The 27,578-nt window shown below is 38.9% G+C and overlaps 1 protein-coding gene across 1 annotated transcript; it reads right to left on the reverse strand.

Moving 5' to 3' along the window:
• Positions 1-1,765: 1,765 nt before the first annotated feature.
• SULT1B1 (sulfotransferase family 1B member 1) lies at positions 1,766-24,394 on the reverse strand. Its single transcript, XM_037828960.1, has 7 exons — positions 24,180-24,394; positions 23,781-23,909; positions 20,264-20,361; positions 9,080-9,206; positions 8,318-8,412; positions 4,738-4,918; positions 1,766-2,004 (listed from the first exon to the last, which is right to left on the reverse strand). Exons 1-7 carry the CDS (start codon positions 24,325-24,327, stop codon positions 1,892-1,894), a joined length of 891 nt encoding a protein of 296 aa, XP_037684888.1. The 5' UTR covers positions 24,328-24,394; the 3' UTR covers positions 1,766-1,891.
• Between the last annotated feature and the right edge of the window lie 3,184 nt (positions 24,395-27,578).

A 27,578-nucleotide genomic window follows, 5' to 3' on the forward strand; every position in this document is an offset into this window, starting at 1 on the left:
GCAGGGGGTGCATGGACGTGAGCATCTCTTCACACAGGCCTGATCACCCTGCTTGGAGCAATGGTATGCATAGGTGAAGCCCTCCTCATGTGCTGGAGCCACTGTTGTCCCCAAACCTTTACTCTCAACACTGTTGAGAGCCATGGGCTAGTAGGATGGAGCCATCTCTGCCTTTGTGCCTGAGGTGAGAGGTGAAAGCTAAGACAGAGGGTTAGGCTAGGTCTGGTGAGAGGCCGTGGGGTGGACTGCTAGAGAAATCACAGACACACACTCAGCAGCCATCTCCCAGTCCTTGTCTACCCCATCTTTTTTCCTATTGTGTGATGGTGCTTCAGTCTGTTTCCATTCTACAACCTGGGGGAGATGTTAGGTCTAATGAAGAGGCTTAACCAGATCTTAAAGTTGGAAGCTGGGAACTAGCAGCCCCATCTGCTTATCAGGGTAGGAAACCTAGTGGCAGGGCTCCTCCTCCCTAAGTCATATGAGTATGCCACCCTTGGCATCACAGATTTGTCTCCCCGACGTGAAGTGGGGCATGTAAGCTGCCATCCACTGACCTTGACTAAGCAGTTGGCCTCCCCAGGAGTCTAACCATGATGGGATCTCTTCCCCTGCTCTTTTGTACCCTTTGCACTACGTAAGTGATAAAGCTGAGTTTCTGTTGTGCCTGAGCCTGTGTTCCCGTGATATACTGTGTAGCAACTCACTCCACAATTACTATCTTCAGTTATGGCTCAGCGGGCCTATAATGTATCAGGACTTCCCTCCAGCACAAAAAGGGAACTCTAGTCATGCTTGAGTTTGGGAACTGGAGTTTGCCACGTAATTCGGCACATGCCAATTTAATGCACAGGCAAAAGATTTTATAGCACCTGGAGATACAAGTAACTGTTTCTAAGGCAAAGTTGGAGTTGAGAAACAAATGTTCCAAGGAAACATCAAAAAATCCAAGCAGATACAGATAAGTATGGGTCAACTATATAGTAAAAGGGGGGAAACTCGGACAGGAAGGCAGAGTAGAGATTCAGCCTAGAAAGTCTCCCTAAGGCACCAAACTGGCAAAATTTTATCAGCGGCTGTGGCCTCATCTGGAGAATTGAAGGAGCAATGAGGGAAACCAAATCCGTTCAGACTCAGGATGATGTGACTGAATTTCCCAAATGGTGACCAGATCATGGTCATAGGAAATTTTCAGAAATCCAGAGGAGTCTGTTGTGACCTGGAAGGGTTCTGCACAGGAGCAGGTCCCAGATTTCAGTCCTGGCTCTCAGAGCAGGGCTCCAGTGCCAGGGAAATGCCCATAGAACTTTCCCCTTTGGAAAGAGGAATTTAGATGAGGTTTAGAAGCAACATTTCTGAAATCTGAGGCACATGACCTAAGACATGCACATGTTATCCAAATACAGGCACTGCAGGAAGATGAACTACGACTCAGGAACACCTTGAAACCCAGCAGACAGCAATAGAACCCAAAGTCCTGGGTCAGGATTTCAGCAAAGATCAACTGGGCCAGCTACGAAATGGAGTGAGTGTGTGAGCAGCAGTCCTGGGGCCATCTTAATAGGGAGGGAAACTTAATTCTAAACCCAAATATATAGTAGATTAAGTGGGATAAATGTTTCCTTCCTTGTTTGCGCTAGTCCAGGAAAACACAGAAATAGCCTGAGAAGAGGTAACAATTGGCCTTAGCTGTGGCAAATTTAGAAACTGAGAGTCAGAGGAACCAAAGTGGACCTGATTAATGACACCAAAAAAAAAAAAATCAGAGTTTTAAAATCACAGTTTCTCTTTTATAAATCCATTTGATTGCCCAGGTCATGTCATTACTGCCCCCGTTTCAACAAACTGCAGGTCAATTTGTTCTTTTCTCAAGGTTTGTGACTTAGGCCCTTTAAATTTCTGTGCGGAACTGAAGTGAGGTTCCAGACATTTCCTTCTTATAAATGGTATCGAACTTCTCATTTTGGGCCACTGTGAAGTAATTCTTCCAGTCACCTGCAACTCCTAAAAATAGTAAATAAGAAAACATATGAAAGAATATACAGTTGCCATTTTGAATGAAATGCTGATGGATACCAAGAAGAAAAGACTAAAAAACTTTTCTTATATTTGAATACTTATAAGATGTTATATTTATACTTTTTTTCCATTCAGGTAAAAAGAATAAGATTGAAATCAAACATTATATAACATTCTTGAACCATCTTAAAAGTAAAACTTTTGGGATTAAAGTTACATTTAATCACTGATACTTGGATGCTTATAAATATTATTTGAAAAATGAATAACTTTTAATGCAATGCCAATGTAATTAGAGTACAATGTTTATTTTTGATATTTTGTGAAACATTAAATATAGCCTATTGAATTATAAGCTATATTAACCCATGATTGCTGGATGAAGCTTCCAAATTTTTTTAATGAAAAACATTCCTGTAGACAAATTTGTTGCCCTGGTTATTATACTTTTTTTCTATATTCACCAAATAGTAACAGCTTTTTGTAATAAATATGAAGGATTGGCACAAATGTATTCAAATGTCATTAAAGGCAGAAGTAAACACAGATTATAATAGAGAATTATGTATAAAAGCATTTCAATGATCTTGTATTTTGAGTATAAATTATACAACATAACAAATACATTTGATTCACAGGAGTAAGAAAAAGTATGAAAAATTCTTTTGATAAAATAAATGCTGGCCAAAGCCCAGAGTTTTCTGTTTTGTTACAATTTGGGACAACCCTTACTTTCGTGTGACTAAATGATGACATTGATTTATTCAACTCGGCATCATTCAAGACCGCTTGTGCCTGGCTCTTTGTTCATACTTCACTTTAAGCCCTTATCAGCTGCCATTAACATGCATGCCTCTTACACTAGGGTGTGAGCTTCTTGAGGCAGATGTATATGTCATTGAGATTTTCTTGTTACATAGAATATGTGCTATAAACAGGTGTTCATGAAGAGCTTTATCAATAAGTGAATTAATAAATGGATATTCTTCAATTGTTTATTAAATGCTTGATTAAACAGATGGATGAATCTTGAGCTATTTAGACTAATAAGAATTGCTACTTCTATATATATTATTTATGGCCAGAAAATATCCTAAATGCTTACATATTATTTAACATAATTCTGCCCTAAAACTTGTGACATAGGTGTTATTATTTTCTCCATTTTGTCAGTGATATAACTGGAGCTTTGACATGTTAATTAATATACTCAAGGTCATAGATTTGGGGGTGGCATGCCAGTGGACTGGATACATCCCATATCTGTCTCACAACAAAGGCCATGCTCTTTCCACCTCCAGAATGTGATAGAAAGACTATATCCATTATTAGGCCAGAAACTATTATTTTCTGTTGAAAATGAAGCAGCCACAGAACACAGATACTAAACTTGTGTTTTTCTGCCTCTACATCCTAATGAGTTATCCTGGAATGGTATCAATTTTCATATGACAGGGGACAAAACTTCCCAGAAAGTTACATTCAATGATCTGGCATAATGGAAATTTGCTGTGTTTGATAAAGGAGATTTTTTTTCTTATTTTTCCACCAGGAAAACAAAGTGTGTGTATATATATATGTGTATATATATATATACTTTGTGTGTGTGCCTATATGCACATACAAATATATATGCATATACACATATAAGTCTCCAGCCTCCTTTGTTCAACTTTATAACGCACCATTTATGAAGAAATTTTTGCCTTGCCCTCTAATACTAGAGGCTGTTTTGCAAAAGTTGAATGCAATGTTTTTGGAAAAAAGACATAATTTTAGAACATTAGGACAGTTTAATGTTTTAATAAATTATAGAGAAGAAACTTTTAGAAACAAATTAACCATATAACTTTTCAGAATTGAGGCTTTTAATCCACAAGTTCATATATACCACACATTACCAGGGTCCGTTTACTTTCCAGAACACTAACAGAAATTCTGCTCCTTTCTCCCCAACTCAATAAGGAATATTGACTATAGAGGGTGGCATTATTAAGCAGATAACTCCCCAAATTCATTTAAGTTAATAATTTGTTAAATATAGTTTAATTTTTTATCATATTTTTGACACACATTTACTTTAAACCATAGCACAAGATTTGCTTAAATGGAGGTAAACCTGTATTTCAATAGTTAATGCTGTATTTGTCTACTATCATCTTTCTGAGTTAAATTGGATTGTGTGTTTCCTATAATACTGATAGTTTTTTAGGAAACAAAAACTTCCCATAGGATAAAAGAAAAAAAAAGTTCCTCCTTTTGATGACCCTTAACAAAATGGCCAATGCTTTCTAAATGATGTGGAGACTTTAAGGGGGATGGTGCTGTATGGAGTGACATTAATTACCACTGAGGAGGAGTAGAAGCCCATGCCAATTCAGACAAAGCTTAAGGGAGCAGGAAAGACAAATTTGGAATGGTTCACATGAGAATTTTCAAAATAACTCTCACTTAGAAGAACAGTAAAAAGGAAGAGAAATATCTCTCAAACACTTAAGAAATTGTACTAACAGCTTTACATGCATTATTTCATCTAATAATTCCTAAACTAATGTAACAACTTTTTATGATAGGTATTTTTACTGTCCATATTTTATAGATGAAGAAATTGATGTTTAGAAAGGCCAACTGATTTGATGGAGATGACACAACTAATCCTTATTTCCTGGCAATTCATCAGAAAGTGAAAAGAGAAATTAGACTCAGAAAAGTATTCACCTTTGCGCATAAAAGAGGATTTGCTGTGATCCATCACTGTACTTGGTAAGTGTGTATAATTCACCAGAGGGTTTTCTTTCATCATTTCAAATGAGGTGTGATGGATAATCTTATCCAAGATCTCATCATTCAAATTCTTCTCTAGAAATTGAAAAATCTTCTTGATTTCCTGCTTTGGATTCTATCAGTGGTTAAAGAGATGTGCCGAAGAGAATAGTAAACAAATAAATCATTCACACAATGTGAAAATTGTAAAACATTTATAATCTGTTTTCTTAAATGTCGACCCTGAATATTGAAGGGAGTCCATATTTTATTGGATCCATTCCTCATAACTTTTGAAGAAATTAATAATAAAAATTAAAATCAATAATTTCTGTTTAGCCAAAACAGAGTAGAGCTACCTTGTTTATTCCAAATCTCACATTTTTAGTTCAAATTCAAATCACAATATGAGCAATTCGTGTGCTAAATGTTAACAATATTTTGAGAAAAATGTTGTTGCAGTAATTTTAAGTAATTTTAAACTCAATCTGGAATCAGATTTGAATTGTGCATATTTTGGGGACCCAGCACCTTTTTAATCTCCCTGCCTTTATTTTTCTGTTCTTAATCAAGAATTATTTCTTGTTTGTCAATGACAACATTTTTTAAAAAAATTAATAAATTCATGGAAAACTTCACCTGTGTTTTGAAGTAGAAAGTGTTTAGACCTTGCTTGAAAGCAAACTATTAAAAAAAAAAAAGGGCTCCAATGAAAATGCAAAGATATCAAGACCTAAATTACTCATTAACCATAGCAAATAAAAGAACAAAATCTGAAAAAATTGGTCTTTTTTGGTTCTAATGACATAAAATTTAATATTGCAACTTTTAGAAAGTAGCCATCTACCTGGATACGTCCAGAAAGATTTTTTGGGGAACTGACATCCTAGCTGAGTTGAAAAAGCAGAGTCAGAATTCATCAGGATGTTTGGTGTGATCAGGTATTGGGGAGTGAATTAGCAGTTAAAATGCTAATAGTAGAGGAAATAGCAGTTAAAATGATCAGAAATGTAGAGTCTCAGTGTAGTCAAGGAAGAAAAATAGCATAGTTAGGGTTGTGTTGTTCATAGAAGCAGGAGAGGCTATAAAAGTGGAGAGATAAGTTGGGGCAAAGTTAAGAACATCCTTGAATGTAATGCTCAAGGGTTTGAACTATATCATTTATAGTTCATTTATATATCATTTTTAGTAGGGAAGTAACAACATTTAAGCGTGTGTATAATTAACTGCAGTCATGTGCATATGTTCACATAAGAAATACCTTGTTTATTCCAAATCTTGTTTGTTTTAGTAAGGGATTGGGCTTCTGTGAGAGAAGGAGATGGCTGTTTAAGGTACATCAGTGGTTATAGTTAGTGAAAGGGCAGAAATGAGGATAGTGGAGAAAGATAGAAAGAAAAGATGATAGTGGTACTAGGAAAACACACAGGCCGGCACACAATTTTTGTTAGGGATCCAAAGTATTTGGAGAATAAGGTAGCCAATGCCAAAGTATCTAAGATGAAGTTAATCTATAGACCATTAGAAAATAAACCAGATAGTGCTGGTGCCTGTTGAATTTTTCTTTACCTTATAGAATGAGAATTTAACAGATACTCATAAACCTGATATAAATTATTAGAATCCTTTCTGAAATTTGTTCTGAACATGTAATCTGTAATTTTGTTCTATTGTTGTTGCTGTTGTTGTTATTCAAACTTCTTTATGTAACATTGTCTAAAATCTGTCTTGCATGACAGCAGAAAAACATTGCCTCTTCTGTGTGATATATGTAGCTGGTTTGAGTGGGATCCAACAAATCTAGATATTTTGATAAAGCTGATTGGGCCAGACCACAAATCAATGATAATGAGTTGATTTTAATAAGGAATTTGGCTGAATATGAAGAGAATTGTTTGGACAGTGCTATTTGGAGGACAGCATGATATCTGCCTCAGAATTTGGATACCAGCCCAGCCTGGGAAATTTATTTCTCAGCCCTATGGAGAAAAGAGGCTATAATCAGAATCTGTAGTTGCTCTTTTCATGAAGCAAATAAATAACTTGCTGATGTCCACAAAAAGAAATGCTCTTAGAGAGGAGTGGCAATGTCCTCTTATGAAGAATTCACAGCATAACTCTAGTTAACCAAATACTAAAAGAAAATCACCATTTTGCTAATGTGGTTTCATAAAACCATTAGGTTTTGCAGCAGTGTAGTGCCAAGAGATTGACATTAATTGCCTTTAAGCAAGCCCTGGGTAGAGGACGATGGCAAGGTTTAGAGTACAGAATTTCTATGGGCTGCAAACAACTGTCATGGAGGATGGTAACTTAGAGCAAAAGAACTCAGATCACAATTTTTTATAAGATGTGAGAAATACCCTGGGCATTACTCAGAAATACTTGGAGTAAGGGCAATTTACATAGGGCACAATTTCTGTGTGATATAAAGTGAAATTGATGCCACTAAAATGTTGGTTATTGCCACTCACTCAGTCATTCAAGCAATTAATGATTCTTGCAATAAATCACTATTAGATCACTATTAAATCCCTATTTATGTAGTAAGGCTGTATTAGGTACGAGGAATGAATTTATAAAGATGATGGAAATTATGCTATTATGGATTTTAAAGTCTTAGAGGTATTTTCATTTATATGTCCATTCTTTTAAGACTGGAGGAACTTGATAGTCCACATGTTTTCTGAGATTTTTATTTAATGGGTTACTTTTTGCCAATATAAATAAAATAGCCCCAAAATAGTGGCCTGGAACTTTGTGGTAGTAACAGGTTAGTATTAGCTCATACAGCTATCTAAATCAATGTTTATGAGTCCCTGAACTAAGAAAGAGGCAGTGTGAAAGTTAAGGAGGAGACACATTTCAACTACATAATAGATAGAACATGTGAATTAATTGGATACAGGATACAGGGGAGGAAGCCAATGAGGACAACTCACTTTCACACTTTAAAAACTAAATGGAGAAATAGCATCATTAATTGAGATGAAAAGAAGAAACATCCCACATGTTGGAGTGAGAAAAACAAAATAAGTTTAGTTTTAAACATGTTGAAATTTGATGGTTGTTTGAATACAAGCATGAATTTGAAATTCATGGCAGAAGTCAAAATGTCAAAGTACAGATTTGGGGGTCATCAGCATATAGATGGTTGTGGAAACAGTAAACATGGGAGTGACCACCCAAATGTAGCAAACAATTCAAAAAGAAAAATGACTAAGGGAATGGATACAGATTCCTGGGAGAACCATGAAAGCCTGGTAAATGAAGAGAGAATTCCAAAAGGAAAAGGTGGTCAAATTACAAGAGAGCATTTAAGGGAGAAGAGGAAAAAATTTGTCATTGATTTTACAATTAGGAAGTCATTAATGACCTTAGCAAGATTGAAGTAAGTAGGCCTGGAGGCTGGGCAAATCAATTATATCATTTTGGACTCTATACGACTAAGTTTAAAAAGTAATGTTAATCATTTTACCTCAGGATATGGTAGGGAAGGGGGGGGATTATCTGGAATATATTTCTACCATTTTACCTCTTTCATATCTTCATAGTGCAAGAAAAGTATTGGGTGTTCTCCTTTTTTCTTCCACCAGCTCTTAACATGATTAAACCAGGAGCCATAGGCCACTAAAACCAGAGAACAGGCTATTTCCATAAGCATTCTTCAAATTAATAATGTTTTCTAAACAATAAGTCAAATTGTAGAAACATTTTGGGAATTTATTAAACAAGGGAAGTGAGAATATATAGGGCCAACTGTTAAACAAATAAAATTAGCCATTTTTTGATGTACAACTATCAGATAAAAAATGCAAAGCACGGAGGAAGCATTTCAGATGAAAATGCATTGACCTCCAACTGATGATACTTAGCATCACACAGAAAGGCACTAATCTCTTTTATAAAGTACACATATCATATATTAATCCAAGGACTATAAATACAGCATAAATGATTTAACCAATTATTTGGGCAGGTTAAACCATGTCTATTGTGAACAGGAAATGAGAGTAGACATTTAACAACAAAAAAGGGATTTCAGAATATTTTAATTATTCCAATGATTAACACCTGGTTTATAAATTGAATATCACACTAAACATTAGATATATTTGATTTAATTTTCTAAATGATTTTTTTTATGTAGATATATTTGATTCAATTGTCTAAATGATTTTTTAATGTACTTTGCATTGACTTGGAAAAATAAGTGTTTTGAAGGAAAAAAATCACAGCAGTAACTATTAACAGCATTATTTAAAAATAACTTAATTTCAAGCCAGGGCCTACATACCATTTCCAGTTATGAATTTCTCCAGATATTCTTCCCAGGAGCCAGGAAGAGGTTGTAAATTATTCATTAAGTCAAAATGGTAATATGAGACAGCAACATCCTTGGCATTTCGAGCGGTATAAATAATCTGCATGGAGGGGGAAGAAGAAAACCTAATGGCAGGTATTTTGTTTAAGCAAACATAATTGAGACTTAGCAAAAAAAAAAAACAACAAAGCACTTTTGACCTGGAAGTTGTGCAGACTAAAGCCCCTTCCTCTAGCACCTCAAATATGGCATCTATTTAAGTAATTTTCATTAGGGCAATGATTTCATGAGGCTAGAGATATAAAGATCTGTGGATCCAAAAACACGATATTAGTTTCTGATCCCTTAAGACTGTGAATCAAAAATAGAGGAAGTCTTCACAGAGAATTACACAGTCCTAGAATACCCTTATTATCAAGATGACACTATAACTAAAGAAAATACCAAGAAAATTGGAAAGAACAAAAATTTGAAGGCAAAAAAGAAAACGTCACTTCTATCAATTAAATACCTGGGAAAATATTAGGTGTAAAAACTAAAGTCTAGGGATTTCCAATTCTGGAATAAGATGGCATAGACTCACTTTTTCCTGCTTTTCTCTTCTAAATGCAATTAAATACCCCAGAAATTATTTAACAGGCAATGATAAAAGTAACCCTTATAGCTAGAAAGAAAGATGACAGACGAATAGGGACTTTATGACCTAAGGAATGAGAACATGGTGAGTTCCCTGGGCCTTCTTTTTATTTTCTATATTTCTCAGACTAGGCTGCAACCCAGAACCAACAACCAGCATTGAGAAAAAAATTCCAAGCTATCCCTGTTCTCCCTGGTCAAAAGACCAGGAATGAGACAGCCCAACAACGCAGTAGAGAATCCCAACCCCCACTCCACAACTGGGGCCCCTGCAAGCAGTGTGCTCACTGATATTAGTGACAGTAAGGCTCTAGTCCACAACCAGAGCACCAGTAGACAGTCCCATTTGCCCACAATGGCAGCAGCAGCAAAGTCCTCTTTCTCCTTGCCCTCCACCAGTGGCATAAGGAGAACCTGGCCTTGCAGCTTCTGTGCTCCCATCCCAGAAAGTCACTCAGCAGCAACTAGCACCTCAGGAAGCAGCTTATGCCCCTGCAGACACAGAGAACATCAGCAGAGATGGAGCAGAAGCCTCAATGGCACCAGATGCAAAAAGCAGAGCAGAGTAATACTGCAAGGGCTCAGAAAACTAAACTGCCATTGGAACTATAGCCCAAAGAAGTAGGTCAGAATCTATATGCTAAACCTAAGCAGGAAGACAGTCTGCTAAATTTGATGATTTTGATAGGATTGAGAGTCTCCTAACATGACATCTCAAATATCCAGGATACAATTAAAAATCACCTATCATACCAATAACTAGAAAACCACAATTTCAACCAACATTGAGATGAATCAGGTGTTAGAACTGTTGGGGAATCACATATTGGAACTATTAATGCAGCTGTCATTTAAAAAGCTTCACCCATCAGTTACAAATCCTCTTGAAACAAATGAAAAAAATAGGTAATTTTGGCAAAGAATGGTTATAAATAGAACCAGATGAAAATTATAGAACTGAATTATACAATAACTAACATAGAAAACTTACCAGATGGGCTTAACAGTATAATGGTGATGACAGAAGACAGAATCAATGAACTCAAAGACAGATCAGTAGAATGTGCTCAATCTGAACAACAAAGTAAAAAAAGACTAAAGAAAAATTAACGGAACTTCAGGTATCTGTTGAACAATAACAAAGGATCTAACATTTATGTCATTACAGTCTCAAGAGAGCAGAAAGAATGTTTGGAGGAAAATAGCTGAAAATTTCCCAAATGTGTTGAAAGATATAAGCTCACAGATCTGAGAAGCTGAGTGAACTCCTAAAAGGATAAACAGAGAAAAATCACTGAATAAAAATCCTGAAAACAGCCTAGGATACAATGCATGGCACATAAAAACACCGATTCTAAGGCCAAGGAATTCCTCCTCAAAAGCCATGAAGGCCAGAAGTGATAGACAACATTTTTCAGGTGCAAAAAGAAAAATATCACCAGTTCCAAATCCTATATCCAGTAACACCATCCTTTAGGAAATAAGGGTAAAAAAGACAATGTCAGATAAAGGGAAACTATGGGAATGTAAGGCTAGCAGACTTACCTTAAAGAATAGCTAATGAAACCTCTCCAAACAGAAAGAAAATGCTAATAGAAGAAGGCTGGGACCTTCAGAAAAGAAAGAGCAACAGAATGCATAAAAGTAGAAATAAACATAATAGACTATCTTTCACCTCATGAGTTTTGTTATTCATGTTTTAAGTTTGAAGCAGAATTTATAACACCATTTGATGTGGTGTTCTATACAGGAAACACAGAACAATTACATTTAAAATGTGGGGAGTGCACAGGGACTTAAGGACAAAGGACACTTTGTCACTATGGACAAAGGGAAACATAAGCTAATGATCAATCAACCCACCAAGAATATATATCGGTCTTAAATGTGTATTTTTCAAAATACATGAAGTAAAAACCAAGAGCCAAAATTAGCAATAGATAAATCCACAGCTGGACTTGGAAGCCCTAGTCACAGAAATCAGTAGAACTGAAAAACACCATCAAATAACAGGATCAAAATGACATTTATAGAACATTCCACCCCAAAACAGAAGAATACGTATTCTTCTCAAGTGCCTGGAAAGCATTCACTAAGATAAACTCAGATAGACAAAAGATAGACCATAACAAATTTAAAAGAATCAAAATCATAAAGAGTGTGCTGACCTTAATAATGCTATCAAACTAGAAATCAATAATAGAAAGACAACAGAAAAGACACACCTATCAGAATGGTTAAATTAAAAGTAAGTGATAATACCACCTATAAGTGAGAGGCTCTATTACTCATACATTTCTGGGAGGGATGTAAAATGGTACAGTCTTTCTAGAAAAAAGTTTACCAATTCCTTTTAAAACAAAAAAAAGGGCTTACCATATGACTCAGCAAAAACTCTCTTACACATGTATCACAGAGAAACTAAAACTTATTTTCACAAAGAAATTGTACATAAATGTTGTATTAGTTAGGGTTCTCTTGGGAAACAGAATCAATGAGAGATGTCTCTGATTATCAAATTGTAAAGGTGACTCACGCAACTGTGGGTATGCACGAGTCCAAATTCTGCAGAGCCGTCAACAAACTGTCAACTCCAAGGAAGATGTCCGATGAACTCCTCAGGAAATGAACTGGCAACTTCGACGAGCTCCCCAGGAAATGCTTCACTGGGCAGCCGAAGAAGAAGTGAAGGTTCTGTAACCGTCCTGCTTATAAGCCTTCAACTGATCACTCGGACCAAATCCAGCCAATTGCATTCTCTCATTGTGGAAGGCATGCCCCTTGATGAGTCATCAGTCAGCTGCAGTCAATTGACTGATGATCCAACAAACCAGCCCCTTGGTTTATTAACCAACCTCAAATATCCTCACAGCAATCGTCAGGCCAGTGCCCACTTGACCAGACAGCTGGGTCACCTAGCCAAGTTGACACATGAACCCAACCATCACAGTCCACCCCTTGTCAACTTGGCAGTTGTACACATCACCTAAAACCATACCATCAAAATGAACGTTACAGCTTATGCCATATGATAAGGGGATAAGACGGAGAAGAAAGTAAAGATATTTGCTTTACAGACAAATACAAACATAATCATAACAAAACGAGGAGGAAATATTCATGTCATCATAGTCCTCATTTCTGTAACTGGTCACGTGGCCATAGTTCATATTTATCACGACCTTCTTCCACTACCCATTCCATGTTCCCTTTACCCTCAGCAAGCACTTCAGCTGGCCGTGGTTCTTTGCCTGGGTTTGGGGTGACCCAAACCTTCATTCCTGAAGTTTCTTGGCCATTGGTAGTCCTGCCTGGATTGGGTTGTTGCAGTTTTCCATTGACTTGAATCACGGGGCATGGTAGTACTAAGAGACGCCCTAGGGGATATCCTGTATTCCAGGAAAACTCTTCTTTACTTCCATTGCGTAGTTGCAGTGCTATTTTCCCTTGATAGTCAGGATCAATCACCCCAGCCAGTACAGTAATCCCCTTACTTGCCTGGTGATTCAGAAGCATAAGAAGTCCAAGGTGGCCAGGTGGCAGCCTTAACTTCCAGTTCAATGGGATTATTGTTGTGTTTCCTGGTGGAAGCACTCCTCCTTTGGAACCAAGACCTGCAGACCAGCAGAGCTTAAGCTTGCAGGGACAGGAAGCAAAAATTTACCTCGTGGATCACTAGGAGTGATAGTGAGTGGTGCCACTCCTGTTTCCACCCCTTGATTCCTGGACCCATGAATCCTGGCTATGGGAGAAACAGCACCATAGAGTAGACGCTGATTCAGAGCATACACAGTCTCCTGGAGAACACTGCCCCAACCCTGCAAGGTATTGCCACCTAGTTGGCACCGTAATTGAGTTTTCAACAAGCCATTCCACTGTTCTATCAACCCAGCTGCCTCTGGATGATGGGGAACATGGTAAGACCACAGAATTCCATGAGCATGTGCTCATTCCGTCACTTCATTTGCTGTGAAGTGGGTTCCTTGGTCGGAAGCAATGCTGTGTGGAATACCATGACGATGGATAAGGCATTCTGTAAGTCCACGGATAGTAGTCTTGGCAGAAGCATGTTGTGCAGGGAAGGCAAATCCATATCTGGAGTGTGTGTCTATTCCAGTAAGAACAAATCGCTGCCCTTTCCATGATGGAAGTGGTCCAATGTAATCAACCTGCCATCAGGTAGCAGGCTGATCACCCCGAGGAATGGTGCCATATCGGGGACTGAGTGTGGGTGTCTGCTGCTGGAAAATTGGACACTCAGCAGTGGCCATGGCCAGGTCAGCCTTGGTGAGTGGAAGTCCATGTTGCTGAGCCCATGCATAACCTCCATCCCTACCACTATGACCACTTTGTTCATGAGCCCATTGGGCAATGACAGTAGTTGCTGGGGCAAGAGGCTGATTGGCATCCACCAAACGGGTCATTTTATCCACTTGGTTATTAAAACCTTCTTCTGCTGAAGTCACCCTCTGGTGAGCATTCACATGGGACACAAATATCTTCATGTTGTCTGCCCACTCAGAAAGGTCTATCCACATACCCCTTCCCCAGACTTCTTTGTCACCAATCTTCCAATCATGTTCCTTCCAAGTCCCTGTCCCTGACCATCCAGCCAAACCATTAGCAACAGCCCAGGAATAGGTATACAGACACACCTCTGGCCAGTTCTCCTTCCAAGCAAAGTGAACAACCAGGTGCACTGCTCAAAGTTCTGCCCACTGGGAGGATTTCCTCTCACCACTGTTCTTCAGGGACAACCCAGAAACGGGCTGCAGTGCTGCAGCTGTCCACTTTCGGGTGGTGCCTGCATATCGTGCAGAATCATCTGTAAACCAGGCCTGAGTCTTCTCTTCCTCAGTCAAATGACTGTAAGGAACTCCCCAAGATTCCATAGCTGTGGGCTGGGAAAGAGAAGGTAAGGTGGAAGGAGTGAGGGCCATGGGCATTTGGGCCACTTCCTCATGTAACTTACTTGTACCTTCAGGACCTGCTCGAGCTCTATCTCATATATACCATTTCCATTTTATGATGGAGTGCTGCTGTGCACGCCCAACTTTATGGCTTGGTGGGTCAGACAACACCCAGCTCATGATAGGTAACTCAGGTCTCATGGTAACTTGGTGGCCCATGGTTAAGCGTTCTGTCTCTACTAAGGCCCAGTAGCAGGCCAACAGCTGTTTCTCAAATGGAGAATAGTTATCTGCAGAGGATGGTAAAGCTTTACTCCAAAATCTTAAGGGCCTGCATTGTGATTCTCCTATAGGAGCCTGCCAAAGGCTCCAAACAGCATCTCTATTTGCCACTGACACTTCCAGCACCATTGGGTCAGCTGGATCATATGGTCCAAGTGGCAGAGCAGCTTGCACAGCAGCCTGGACCTGTCGCAGAGCCTCATCTTGCTCCGGTCCCCACTCAAAACTAGAAGCTTTTCTGGTCACTTGGTAAATGGGCCGGAGTAGCACACCTAAATGAGGAATATGCTGTCTCCAAAACCCAAAGAGGCCAACTAAGCATTGTGCCTCTTTTTTGGTTGTAGGAGGGGCCAGATGCAGCAGCTTATCCTTCACCTTAGAAGGAATATCTCGACAGGCCCCACACCACTGGACACCTAGAAATTTTACTGAGGTGGAAGGCCCCTGTATTTTTGTTGGATTTATCTCCCATCGTCTGCCACGCAAATACCTTACCAACAAATCTAGAGTAGTTGCTACTTCTTGCTCACTAGGTCCAATCAACATGATATCATCAATATAATGGACCAGTGTGATGTCTTGTGGGAGGGAGAAACGATCAAGATCCCTGTGGACAATATTATGACATAGGGCTGGAGAGTTGATATAACCCTGAGGTAGCACGGTGAATGTAAACTGCTGGCCTTGCCAGCTGAATGCAAACTGTTTCTGGTGGTCCTTGCTGACAGCAATTGAGAAAAAAAAGCATTTGCCAGATCAATAGCTGCATATCAGGTACCAGGGGATGTGCTGATTTGCTCAAGCAATGATACCACATCTGGAACAGCAGCTGCAATTGGAGTCACTGCCTGGTTAAGCTTACGATAATCCACAGTCATCCTCCAAGACCCATCTGTTTTCTGCACAGGCCAAATAGGAGAGTTGAATGGGGATGTGGTGGGAATCACCACCCCTGCATTCTTCAAGTCCTTAAGAGTGGCATTAATCTCTGCAGTCCCTCCAGGAATCCGGTATTGCTTCTGGTTCACTATTTTGCTAGGCAGGGGCAGTTCTAGTGGCTTCCACTTGGCCTTTCCCACCGTAATAGCCCTCACTCCAGGAGTCAGGGAACCAATGTGAGGATTCTGCCAGTTGCTGAGTATGTCTATTCCAATTATGCATTCTGGCACTGGGGAAATAACCACAGAATGGGTCCGGGGACCCACTGGACCCACTGTGAGATGGACCTGAGCTAAAACTCCATCAATCACCTGACCTCCATAAGCCCCAACTCTGACTGGTGGACCAGAGTGACATTTTGGGTCTCCGGGAATTAATGTCACTTCTGACCCAGTGTCTAATAATCCATGAAATATCTGATCATTTCCTTTTCCCCAATGCACAGTCACCCTGGTAAAAGGCTGTAGGTCCCTCTGGGGAAGGCTGGGAGGAAGATTAACAGTATAAATTTTTGGCAGTGTAACAGGGTCCTTCCCCAAGGGTACCCGGCCTTCTCTTCATTCAAGGGGCTCTGGATCTGTAAACTGTCTCAAGTCTGGGAACTGATTAAGGGGCCGTGACTCTCTGTTTTTGTAATTCAAGGAAGACTTTTGTTCAGGTGACCTAGAATTCTTCTGCTTATATAGTACAAACAAGAATTCAGTCAATTGCCCATCTATTTTACTACTTGGTACTCCATGATCCACTAGCCAATGCCATAAGTCTCTGCAAGTCATATTATTTTGATTGCTGCTTTGAGCCTGTTTTCCATTATGGTAGCCACGCCCACCTTGTCTGTGGCGATAAACTGCAGCCACTTGGCTTCTGCTGGCTCAGGATCCGATTATCCCCAGTGTGTTTAAGGATTCCAGCTCAGTGACAGCAGTTCCTACAGTAATATCTGACCTACAGAGAAGGGCGACTACGGAGCTCTTCAGGGATGATGGAGCTAGTCTCACAAATTTATTCCTCACAGTCCTGGTAAAAGGTGTGTCCTCTGGACATTCCAGGGCTGTGTGAGCAGGTCTTCCATGATAAATCCACTCTAACATTCCAATCTCTCTAAGCCTTTGAATCCCCTCCTCCACATTGTACCAGGGCAGTTCTGGCATTTCAACCTCTAGTAATACTGGCCACCTTTTGATCCATGTTTCAGCCAGCCACCCAAACAAACTGTTAACACCCTTTCTAACCCCTCGAGCTACAACACTGAATGCAGAATCTCTGCTTAGTGGGCCCATATCAGTAAATTCAGCCTGATCCAACCTTATATTCCTTCCACCATTATCCCACACTCTCAATATCCATTCCCACACATATTCCCCTAGTTTCTGTCTGTATAAGTTGGAAAACTCATACAGTTCTTTTGGAGTATAGCACAGTTCCTCATGGGTCACACTTTGTACCTCACCCTTTGGGGCTTGTTGGGACTTGAGCCTAGTTATAGGTCTTGAAGCAAAAACTGGTGGTGGGGGTGGGTCATGAAAAGAGTTAGAATTATCTCTCAAGCCATTCACCTCAGGACATTCTGTTGCATTTTCATCTCTTAAAACAGGATTAATCTCTCCAGACAAAGGAGTGGTGGCTGCTTCCTCAGGGGAGGTGATTACAGGATTAGCAGGCACTGAAGGGTTAATCTCCTTAGGTGGGGGTTGGGTGGCAGGCTCCTTAGGGCAGACTGGAGGTAGAGAAGCTGTTTCCCCAGTACAGCCCTCTACAGGTAAATCTAATAATCACCCAACAGAATCCAGGGTTCCAATGTCCTCACTGTCATTATTATCAATCCATATGTCCCCATCCCAAGTTTCCGGATCCCATTCTTTTCCAGTCAATGCCTTTACTTTAACAGCAGACACCCTGAGAGGTTGAGATTTTAGTTTACGTTGTAAATGTGCTACTCGCACAATGAGAGATTGTGTCTGATTTTCAGAAACCTCCAGTCTGCGGGCACAGGAAATAAGATTTTCTTTCAGGGCACACATGGAAACCTTTACATCTGTCATACAGCATTTAAGTTTTGACTTTGAAGCCTTTAGCTCATCCCTTTCTCTTACAACTGTATCCAAAGTATCTAAGAGCAGCCAGCCAACATCATTATACCTCTTAATACTGCAAAACTCTGTGAAAGTGTCGAAAACACTGTCATCCAGAGCCTTGCTTCGTACTAGAGTATGATTAGGAGAATCAAACGGTGCTATTTTGCGTATTTCCTTTGCCAACTCATGCCATGGACTGTCAGTGCCCTCTTGATTATTGGAAATAGAGTCATTAGTGCCTCTGAATCTAATCAGAGTAGAAAACAAATTGTAAAAGCCCATTTTAAGATTCTGTTTCTCAAGAACCACTCTCGGTACCAAGTTGTATTAGTTAGGGTTCTCTTGGGAAACAGAATCAATGAGAGATATCTCTGATTATCAAATTGTAAAGGTGACTCACGCAACTGTGGGTATGCACGAGTCCAAATTCTGCAGAGCCGTCAACAAACTGTCAACTCCAAGGAAGATGTCCAATGAACTCCTCAGGAAACGAACCAGCAACTTCGACGAACTCCTCAGGAAATGAACTGGGATCTTCGACGAACGTGCTCTATGAACTCCTCAGGAAACAAACCAGCAACTTTGACGAGCTCCCCAGGAAATGCTTCACTGGGCAGCCGAAGAAGAAATGAAGGTTTTATAACCATCCTGCTTATAAGCCTTCAACTGATCACCCGGACCAAATCCAGCCAATTGCATTCTCTCATTGTGGAAGGCATGCCCCTTGATGAGTCATCAGTCAGCTGCAGTCAATTGACTGATGATCCAACAAACCGGCTGATCACCCGGACCAAATCCAGCCAATTGCATTCTCTCATTGTGGAAGGCACGCCCCTTGATGAGTCATCAGTCAGCTGCAGTCAATTGACTGATGATCCAACAAACCAGCCCCTTGGTTTATTAACCAGCCTCAAATATCCTCACAGCAATTGTCAGGCCAGTGCCCGCTGGACCAGACAGCTGGGTCACCTAGCCAAGTTGACACATGAACCCAACCATCACATGTAAAATGGTACAGTCATTCTAGAAAAAAGTTTACCAATTCCTTTTAAAACAAAAAAAAGGGCTTACCATATGACTCAGCAAAAACTCTCTTACACATGTATCACAGAGAAAGTAAAACTTATTTTCACAAAGAAATTGTACATAAATGTTCATAGCAGCTTTATTCAAATAGCCAATACCTGGAAACTACCCAAATGTCATTCAGTTGGTGACTGGTTAAACAAAATATGGTACATCCATACCATGGAGTACTACTCAGTAACAAAAAGTACCTAATTATTGATACATACAACAACTTAGATGAACCTCATGGCAATTATTCTGAGTGAAAAAATTCAATCTCAAAAGGATGCATAATGCATGGCTATATTTAAATACATTCATGAAATAACATAATTTCAGAGATAGAAAATAGATTAGTGATTGCCAGGAGTTAGAGATGGGGGTGAGGAAGAGGTGGGTGTGACTATAAAGGGTAACCTGAAGGAATTTTGTGGTGATGGCACAGTTAAATATGTTGACTGTTAAATAGTCAAGATATTTGGCACTGTTAAATATCTTGGCACAAAACTACACATATGATAAAATTTCTTAGAACTCTACACACACACACACACTCACATACACAAAATAGTGCATATACAATTGGCAAAATATGAATAAGCTCTATGGATTACACCAATTTCAATTTTCCCTGTTTTGATATCTTTATTATGAAGATGTTAACTTTTGGGGGCAGTGAGATGCTGGGTGAAAAGTACGTGAGACCTGCCTGCATTTTTTTTTTTTTTCACATTCCTATGAACCTATAATTCTTTCAAAATAAAATATTTAAAAATTAAAATTAAAATGCACACCTTTGGGAATTCTTAGCCTACTACCATAACTGTGGCCAAGTCATGGATGCAAGGTCTCATTATGAGAGCGAAACTAAATACCATGCACTGTGCCAGCTCAGTACCCTTATATTCCCACATTCCTACCCCTTCACTATTTTGTAAATTTTATACCTTGTTTCTTCAGTTCAGCCCTTATGTTGAGTTTTCACAGAAGTCCAGACTAGCTAGAGGCAGCTGGAGAATAAAAGTAGCAATATTGTGCTGAGATGAGGGTTGTGTTGCTACTCAAGTTTTGGAAACTTGAGTATGTAAAGTTTAACCTAAATAATGTTCTTTTAAAAATGAGACACTTTCTTTTCTAGCTCAGTTCTCATGGTTAAAAGAAACAAAACTTTTGAGCATTTACTTAGTATATGAGGGACTAAAGGGATAGGGTAGCATTGAAGAATTGACTTGCAGTCTAGAGTTTACCTTACAGTTGTTCTTCCAGAAAGATTTAGGAAGAAGATCAACTGGTAGATGTGTCTTCACCAGCCGGGGTGATGGATTCTTTTCTAATTGTTCTAAACCTGGGAAAATTTAGTTTGGTACATACAGATATTAGAGTCTCAAAGGAATTGGCATTTTCTTATCTTTCCAGCCAGCTTTTCCATGCATTTTTTTGAGCAGTATATAATGCTGCTAAATTCTGAATCAGTCAGAGGTATGAATTCTCTGGGTTTTAACGGGCATAATAATGTAATAGTTAAGGGCATTAGGTTCTGGGATTAGTATCCTTGGTTCAAATCCTGACTATCATTTACTCATTATGAGACATTTAGAAAATATCTCAGATTCTCTACCATCCAGTTTCCCCACCTCCAAAACAAGGGGTAGTAATACCAACCTCAGTAATTTGGAGTTGTATACTACTTATGCATTATTATAAATGATTATAAAAAAATGTTTTCTTACATCAAAGAGATGTCAATAGTTAGTAACTCTAACATCAGCTGTTGTGTTACATCAGCTATTGGAGCATAGATGATGATATTTTGTTTAACTTCAACTTTTGTAGCTGATGTTTTTTAATTATTTCCCTTAGGTGTCACATCTCTGCATCTTACCACCTACATTCCAGTCAAGTTGAACTACATAGAAAGGGTAAGGAGATTGAGGGCCCTCTGAATTCACCATATTTTCTTTCCTCCCCAATTCTTAACATTTTCCTGTCTTTCCTAAATTTACTAAACAGCATATATATATGTGTGTGTGTGTGTGTGTGTGTGTGTGTATGTGTGTGTGTGTGTGTGTACGAAAAATTAAAATGTTGTATAATCTTTAGGTATTTATTAGCTGACGTCTCCAAAGTCATACAAACAATACGCAGATTGTAGAATTTGATTTCACATTCAAGTCTTTGGTTAAGGGATATATGAACATCCCTGAGGCAAAAGTATCCATATATTTTCTACATTCAGAGTTGCAAGAACCACCTTCAGTGGCTTGGATCTCACTACATCAGTGATTTGGCCAGTCTGAAGGAACTTTGGGGATAAAAACATACTTAAAGAATTTCTGACTCAGACTAGGAAATCTGGGCTAACTAACTTCTTAGTCTTTTAATGGATTCAGTTGCCTTTATCACATCCCAGGTATATCTGCCAATGATTCCATCAACTTTTGATTTACCAACCCCTAAAATCTCAAACATTATTGTCTCCTCCTTTGGGTCTCTCATCTAATAAATCTCAAAGTCCTATGTATTTATTTAACAATATTACTTACATCAAACCTAGTGTCTAGATTCACTGATAAGACTACTTTATCTTGCCACTTTCTGCATAGGACACAACTGAACAAAATTGTATCTGACTTATCTGTTCTGAACCATCCATCCAATCATAAATATATGTGCATTTTTCCAAATATCCAAGTATGGCATATTGTTACAACCATGTAAGAGGTTAAAAGTTCTATGGCATATGAGGAAAGAAGTTCTTTCTGTTGGGGAGTCAAAATGCTTCACAGAGAAAATAGATTTCATGGTTATAATAATTTCTCCTACAAAATGGACTATTGTTGATTTGTCTTCTGAGGTTGTACTGAAGAAGGTGAAATGCTGTTATATTCCACAAGATGGAAACCAGAAGATCCATGTTCTTGGCAATTCCCTTTGGATCTCGTGCTTGTGACCCTGACACAAGGGACAGAGAAAGGTTTTGAAACACATAAACCAGTCCCTGAGAAAATCTCTCCAGAGCGCTGGCTGGGAAACCACTACAGAAGATTCCATTTTGCCCGGTCTTGAAAAAGGAAATAGCCAATATCGCTTCTCCCTGACTGCTTAAAAATAAAGATACGCTGCCTTAAGGTAAATCTATGTTTTCCAATCATGATGTCTTCCCAAGAGTATTCTTCTTAATGACTTCTTGGCAAAAAAGAGAGAAGTTATTATCCATATATGGTTAAAAAATATAATCTCAATTACCAACAGGCAGGATGGGATTAATTTACTACTATCCTTCCATCTTCTTATTTCAGGTTCCAGCAGTATTTGAGAATGCTGTGACTTATTCCTTGAATATCATTCTTTTAACTTACTTTTTTTTTTTTTGGTTTGTTTGTTTCCTTTGCTAGCTCCTCCTCCTCTACCAGACCGCTACATGTTGGTGTTCTTTATTTTTCACCTCTGGTCTTTTCATAGTGTTCTGCAGGTTTTCTCTGAGAGATTGCATTGATTCCGGAGCTCAACTAAGCTGACAGTTACCTGAGTGTCTTTCAGCAAACTCCACACACTATAATTTCAACTGAATATTGAAATATCCACTGTCATCTCAAATCTAATATTTCTAAAACTGAATTATTAGTACCTCCCCTCCCCAACCTCTTCCTAGTATGTTTCTCACCAAGTGTTTTTCATATAAACAAATGGATTCACAGTCCACTTTCTTGATCAAAATAAAACTCTGGGAGTCAATCTGAGTCTTTCATTTCTTTCATTTTTCTTATACAGTCCATCAACAGTCTACAACATATCCTGCTTAGTATCTTCATTTCCATCTCCACACAGCAGAGTGGGGTCTTTGTATTAATAGCATTTTTAAAAGATAGTTTTACACTTTCTTGCCTAAAATCCTTCAAAGTCTTTCCTACTATACTTAAATAAAAATTCAAGAATCTATTAAGAACTACAAAGTCCTAAATAATCTATTTCTGCGTAATCTCCAATTACATTGTGTCCTAATTTTCCCTTCTTTCATTGGCCTTTATTTTGTCCCTGGACTACATACATCAAGGTCTTCACTCCTAAACCTCACTGTCCTGGATTATGTTTTCCCCAACTCTAAGTTTAGATTTAGGTCCATTTCAGGATAGAATTCCTTGAACAACTAAACTAAAGTAAGTTTTCTCATTTTTCTCTTTCATAGAGAACTATTCTTTGGATATATAAGGCTAATAACATTGATTCATTGTTTATTGTTTACTTGTGTATTGTCACAATATTGCTGTAAGTTCTTTGGGATCAAGGCATCTAATTTGTTAATCCTTTTATATCTAGCCGATAGCATAATGCACAATCCTTAAGAAGCATTCAATAATTATATGCAAAAGAAAAATTAATTGTGTTAATATGTAATCCTTTATTTTTAGGAAGAGTTTGGTACTTCTTAGCTTATTTATTGAACTGCAGCAATGTCCTAAATTAGGAGTTTATTGCTCATTGCAATTTGCTAAATTTTACAAAAAAGGTCAATAAAAGATAAGGAACAATAAAATGTTCAGATGTTTTCTGCAATAAAACTTATCTTTGTTAATCATGCTTGCATTTGCAATGGACTAAATTACAATTTCTACATATGCCTTGTTCATTGTATTGCTTGCAAACTTCCATTTTCTGTTAACAAATCTACTCCAGGTTCTTTGAATTGAAGTCACAAATACAATTAAGAATATGCTATGTAAATAATATTATAAAATTTTAATGACCAAATGGTCTTGCAGTTACCTGAAGTTCTTAGTCCAGGAAGAACCATTTCCAACATTGGAACTTTAGCAGTAATAAAGTCTCGTTTGCATTTTTCAACATCTCCATCATTTAGAATCATGTCCACAATTTCACTAACCCAGGTAGTACCTGAAGCAAAGGCAAAATTTTTATAACCAGCAGCCAAGTCTGTGTGGGGGTGGAGAGTATACCAATTAGAAGCCCAGCATCTTAATATATTCTATTTGAAACTTATTTGTGCAGAGCCTCCCTTTCTGTGCCCCAAATATCTATCTCAATATCTACTAGAAGCAGATGACTGCACAGACTCATATGAATATGAGGATTACAGTGATTTTATAGAGGGTCCATCACCAGGAAAAAAAGTCAGACCTGCATTTGTCAGGCCACAAAACTCACCTGCTTTGGGGTAGGTGGCTATCACAATGTCATCTGGTCTGCTCTCGAACTGTTCAATCTTTTCCCAGTTGTTTGCAAAGGAATAGACAATGGGATAGCCATGAACCATCTTCAGATTTTTTCGCAGGACATCTTTTGGAGAATTCATTTTTGTTCCAGATTGTACAAATACTTTATAGAATATTTACTAACATCAAAAACATGGAGAAATATAGAGGATAAAAATCAGAATTTGAGTAGTTTCTGCTATTCTTAAGGCACCGCGGTGTCACATTAAGCAAAATGGGCCTTTAAGACACTGAGCACCCAGAGATCTAAATACAAAGGGCATTTTTGTGGATATAAAACTGCAGATTGCAAAATCAGCAACGTGGCTCAATGACAGAGAACAAAGGTCTTCAGTGGAAGCTTTGGAAAAAAATGGAAAAGCACATCTTACTTTTAATTAAAAATCACATTTCACGGTAATGTGCCAACAAAAAAACCAGAACTTACAGCAAAGTAAATCCATCACTCATCATTAGCACTTCAATTGTACCTCATTTTTCTTCATAGGGAATCTGCTCTCATTCTTACCTTTATTCCTCTGTATGTAGTGTATTTTTTCCCACAATTAAATTATGTTGTGCCTTGGTGTACTTTCATGTGTTTTGTGTGTGCATGTTTGAGGTTCACTAAGCTTCTTGGATTTGTGGATGTATGGTTTCATAAAATTTGGAAATGTTTCAGTCATTATTTCTTTGAATAGTTTTTCTGACCCTGCTCCTACTTCTGAGACTCTTGTTACATTTATACTAGGCCATACGTTGTTTTCCACAGCTCACTGATGCTCTATTAATTTTTAACTTCTTTTCTCTCTGAGTTTCATTTTGATTAGCATCTGTTGCTATATCGTCACATTTACAAACCTTTCCTTATGCAATGTCTAATCTGCACTTCCCACATATCTTTCCTTGTAACTCCCTGGAAGCACCCCAAGCAATGGCTGCTCCAATCTTGTATGCTGCCTGCCCGAGGCTAATCTTGTTTTGAAAAAAAAGCACGCACCCAAATATTTTCCCAAAACTTGCATGAAGCCTCTGTTTTCATCCATCTTTGTCCCCCAGACATATATAACCTGTAGGATGGTTGCCATAGGTGTGCTTCTTGCCAGTCTCACTATTCGTGGCAAGGTAGCTACAGCATTATGTATGTAAGTTGTCCTAATAAATGCTTAAGAACAGATCACCCTGGCATTCAGTGCCTCTTGTTCAGAATCTCAACAGGCCCCATAGTGGGGCAGTTTGGGGTAGTCCTGGCTAGGTCTCCCCCATTCATTCTTTCAGAGTGAGTGTTCCAGTTTGCTAGAGTTGTCGTTATGCAAAATACCAAAAGTGGATTGCCTTTCATAAAGGGGACTTAAGTTACAAGGGTACAGTTCTCAGGCCATAAAAGTGTCCAAACTAAGGCATCAACAAGAGGATATCTTCACTAAAGAACAGCTGATGGTGTCTAGAACACCTCTGTCAGCTGGGAAGGCACATGGCTGGCATCTGCTGATCCTTTGCTCCCAGGTTGTGTTTCAAAATGGCTTTCTCCAAAATGTCTCTCTCAGCTGCTCTGAGCTCCTTCTGTCTGTGAGCTCTCTTATAGGACTCCAGTGATTCAATTAAGACCCACCCTGAGTGGGCAGGGTCCACATCTCCATGGAAATCATTTGATCAAACGGGTTTCCACCCTACTCAACAGACTAATCAGTCTGCCCCCATAAGATTGTGTTAAAGAATATGGCTTTTGGGAGGACATAACATCCAAATCAGCACATTCCACTTCCTGGACCCCCAAAAGACATGTGTTTTCCATATACAAAATACATTCATCCCATCACAATATCACAAAAACTGAAATAATTTCAGTAGCAATAGGTAAGAACATGATCTTATCAAAATCAGTTACAAGCATGGTCTGTCCTAATGCAAAATTCCCCTCTGGCTGTGGACCTGTGAAACTTAGAATGAGTTATCTGCTTTCAATATGCAATGGAGGGACAGTCATAGGATAAACATTCCCATTGCCATAGGAAGAAATTGGAAGAAAAACGGGGGTCATGGGACCGAAACAATTCCAAAAACCCACAGGGCAAACTTCAGTAAATTTCAAAATCTGAGAGTCATTTATAGAATGACATTTTATCCTCCAGGCTTGAGAAAGGCAGCTCTGCCACCCTGCCCAAGAGCCTTTAATTGCAGCTCTTTTCTCTCCAAACACTGAGGTGAGTGCTCCAACATATCCACGCATTGGGGAGACCACCTTCTAGGCCCCACCCTCCTCAAACATTGGGGTGGCATCCATACTCTGCCTTTTCAGTGCAAAGGGTCTCCCCTCTGTGAACAGTTGGGTGATGGCCTGGCTCTCCCCAATCCCTGGGGAATGTGTTCTACCCTCTCTGAGGCCTGGGGTGGTAGCATTCTTCCTGAGCATCAAGGTGGAAGGCCCACCCTCTGCCCCTGGGGCAAACTCACCCTTTCCACATGCATGGGTTGCTCTGCTCTCCTTGACCAAGATTTATGGATGCCAGGCCTCAATTTCCATGGTTCTGTCTTTGAAGAAATTTTTCCTCCAATTTGTTCCTTCTCTGTCCCCTCCAGTACAGACACCAGTGGTTCTGTCTATACAGATCTCATAAAAAATTTGTTGACTTGTCATGCAGCTTACAGAGGTCAAAACCATCAGATAGAAGGACTTTCCACAAATCCTTTTTGGATAACTCCGTCTTCAATCCTGGCTTGTACTGAAATGTCTGACTGCTTCCTGGTTTTGTTAAATCCTCATGTGGTACTGTGGCCTCTGAGATTTCACTTTCTGGAAGCCCAGAGCTTTCCATACCATCAATTTCTGGTTTCTTCGTACCAAAGAGTTCAGTTCTCAGTGTATCTATTTTCTCTCACATTTTACTATAAGCTGCAAGGAGAAGCCAGGCTGCATTTTCTAAGTTCAGTTTTGAAATCTCTTCAGCTAAGTATCCCAGCTCATCACTTTCAAACCCTGCCTTCCATCTGACACCAGGACTCAATCTGGCCAAATTCTCCACCACTTTAAAACAAGGATTGCCTTTCTTCCAGTTCACAATGACACATTCAACATTTCTGATCAAGGCCTTGTCAGAATTATTTACAGTCCACATTTCCACCAACAGTCTCTTCAAAGCAATATAGGCCATTTATATCAAACTCCTCACAATTCTTCCAGAATTTTCCCCTTATCCATTTGAAAAATGATTCCAACATGTTTGATATTTGCAGCACCCTGCTTCTCTGGTACTAAAATCTGTTCTGGTTTGCTAGAGCAAAATACCAAAAATTGATTGGCTTTTATAAAGGGGATATATTAAGTTACAAAGATACAGTTCTCAGGCCATAA

This window comes from Choloepus didactylus, chromosome 3 (assembly GCF_015220235.1).
Source record: "Choloepus didactylus isolate mChoDid1 chromosome 3, mChoDid1.pri, whole genome shotgun sequence".
NCBI lineage: Eukaryota > Metazoa > Chordata > Mammalia > Pilosa > Megalonychidae > Choloepus > Choloepus didactylus.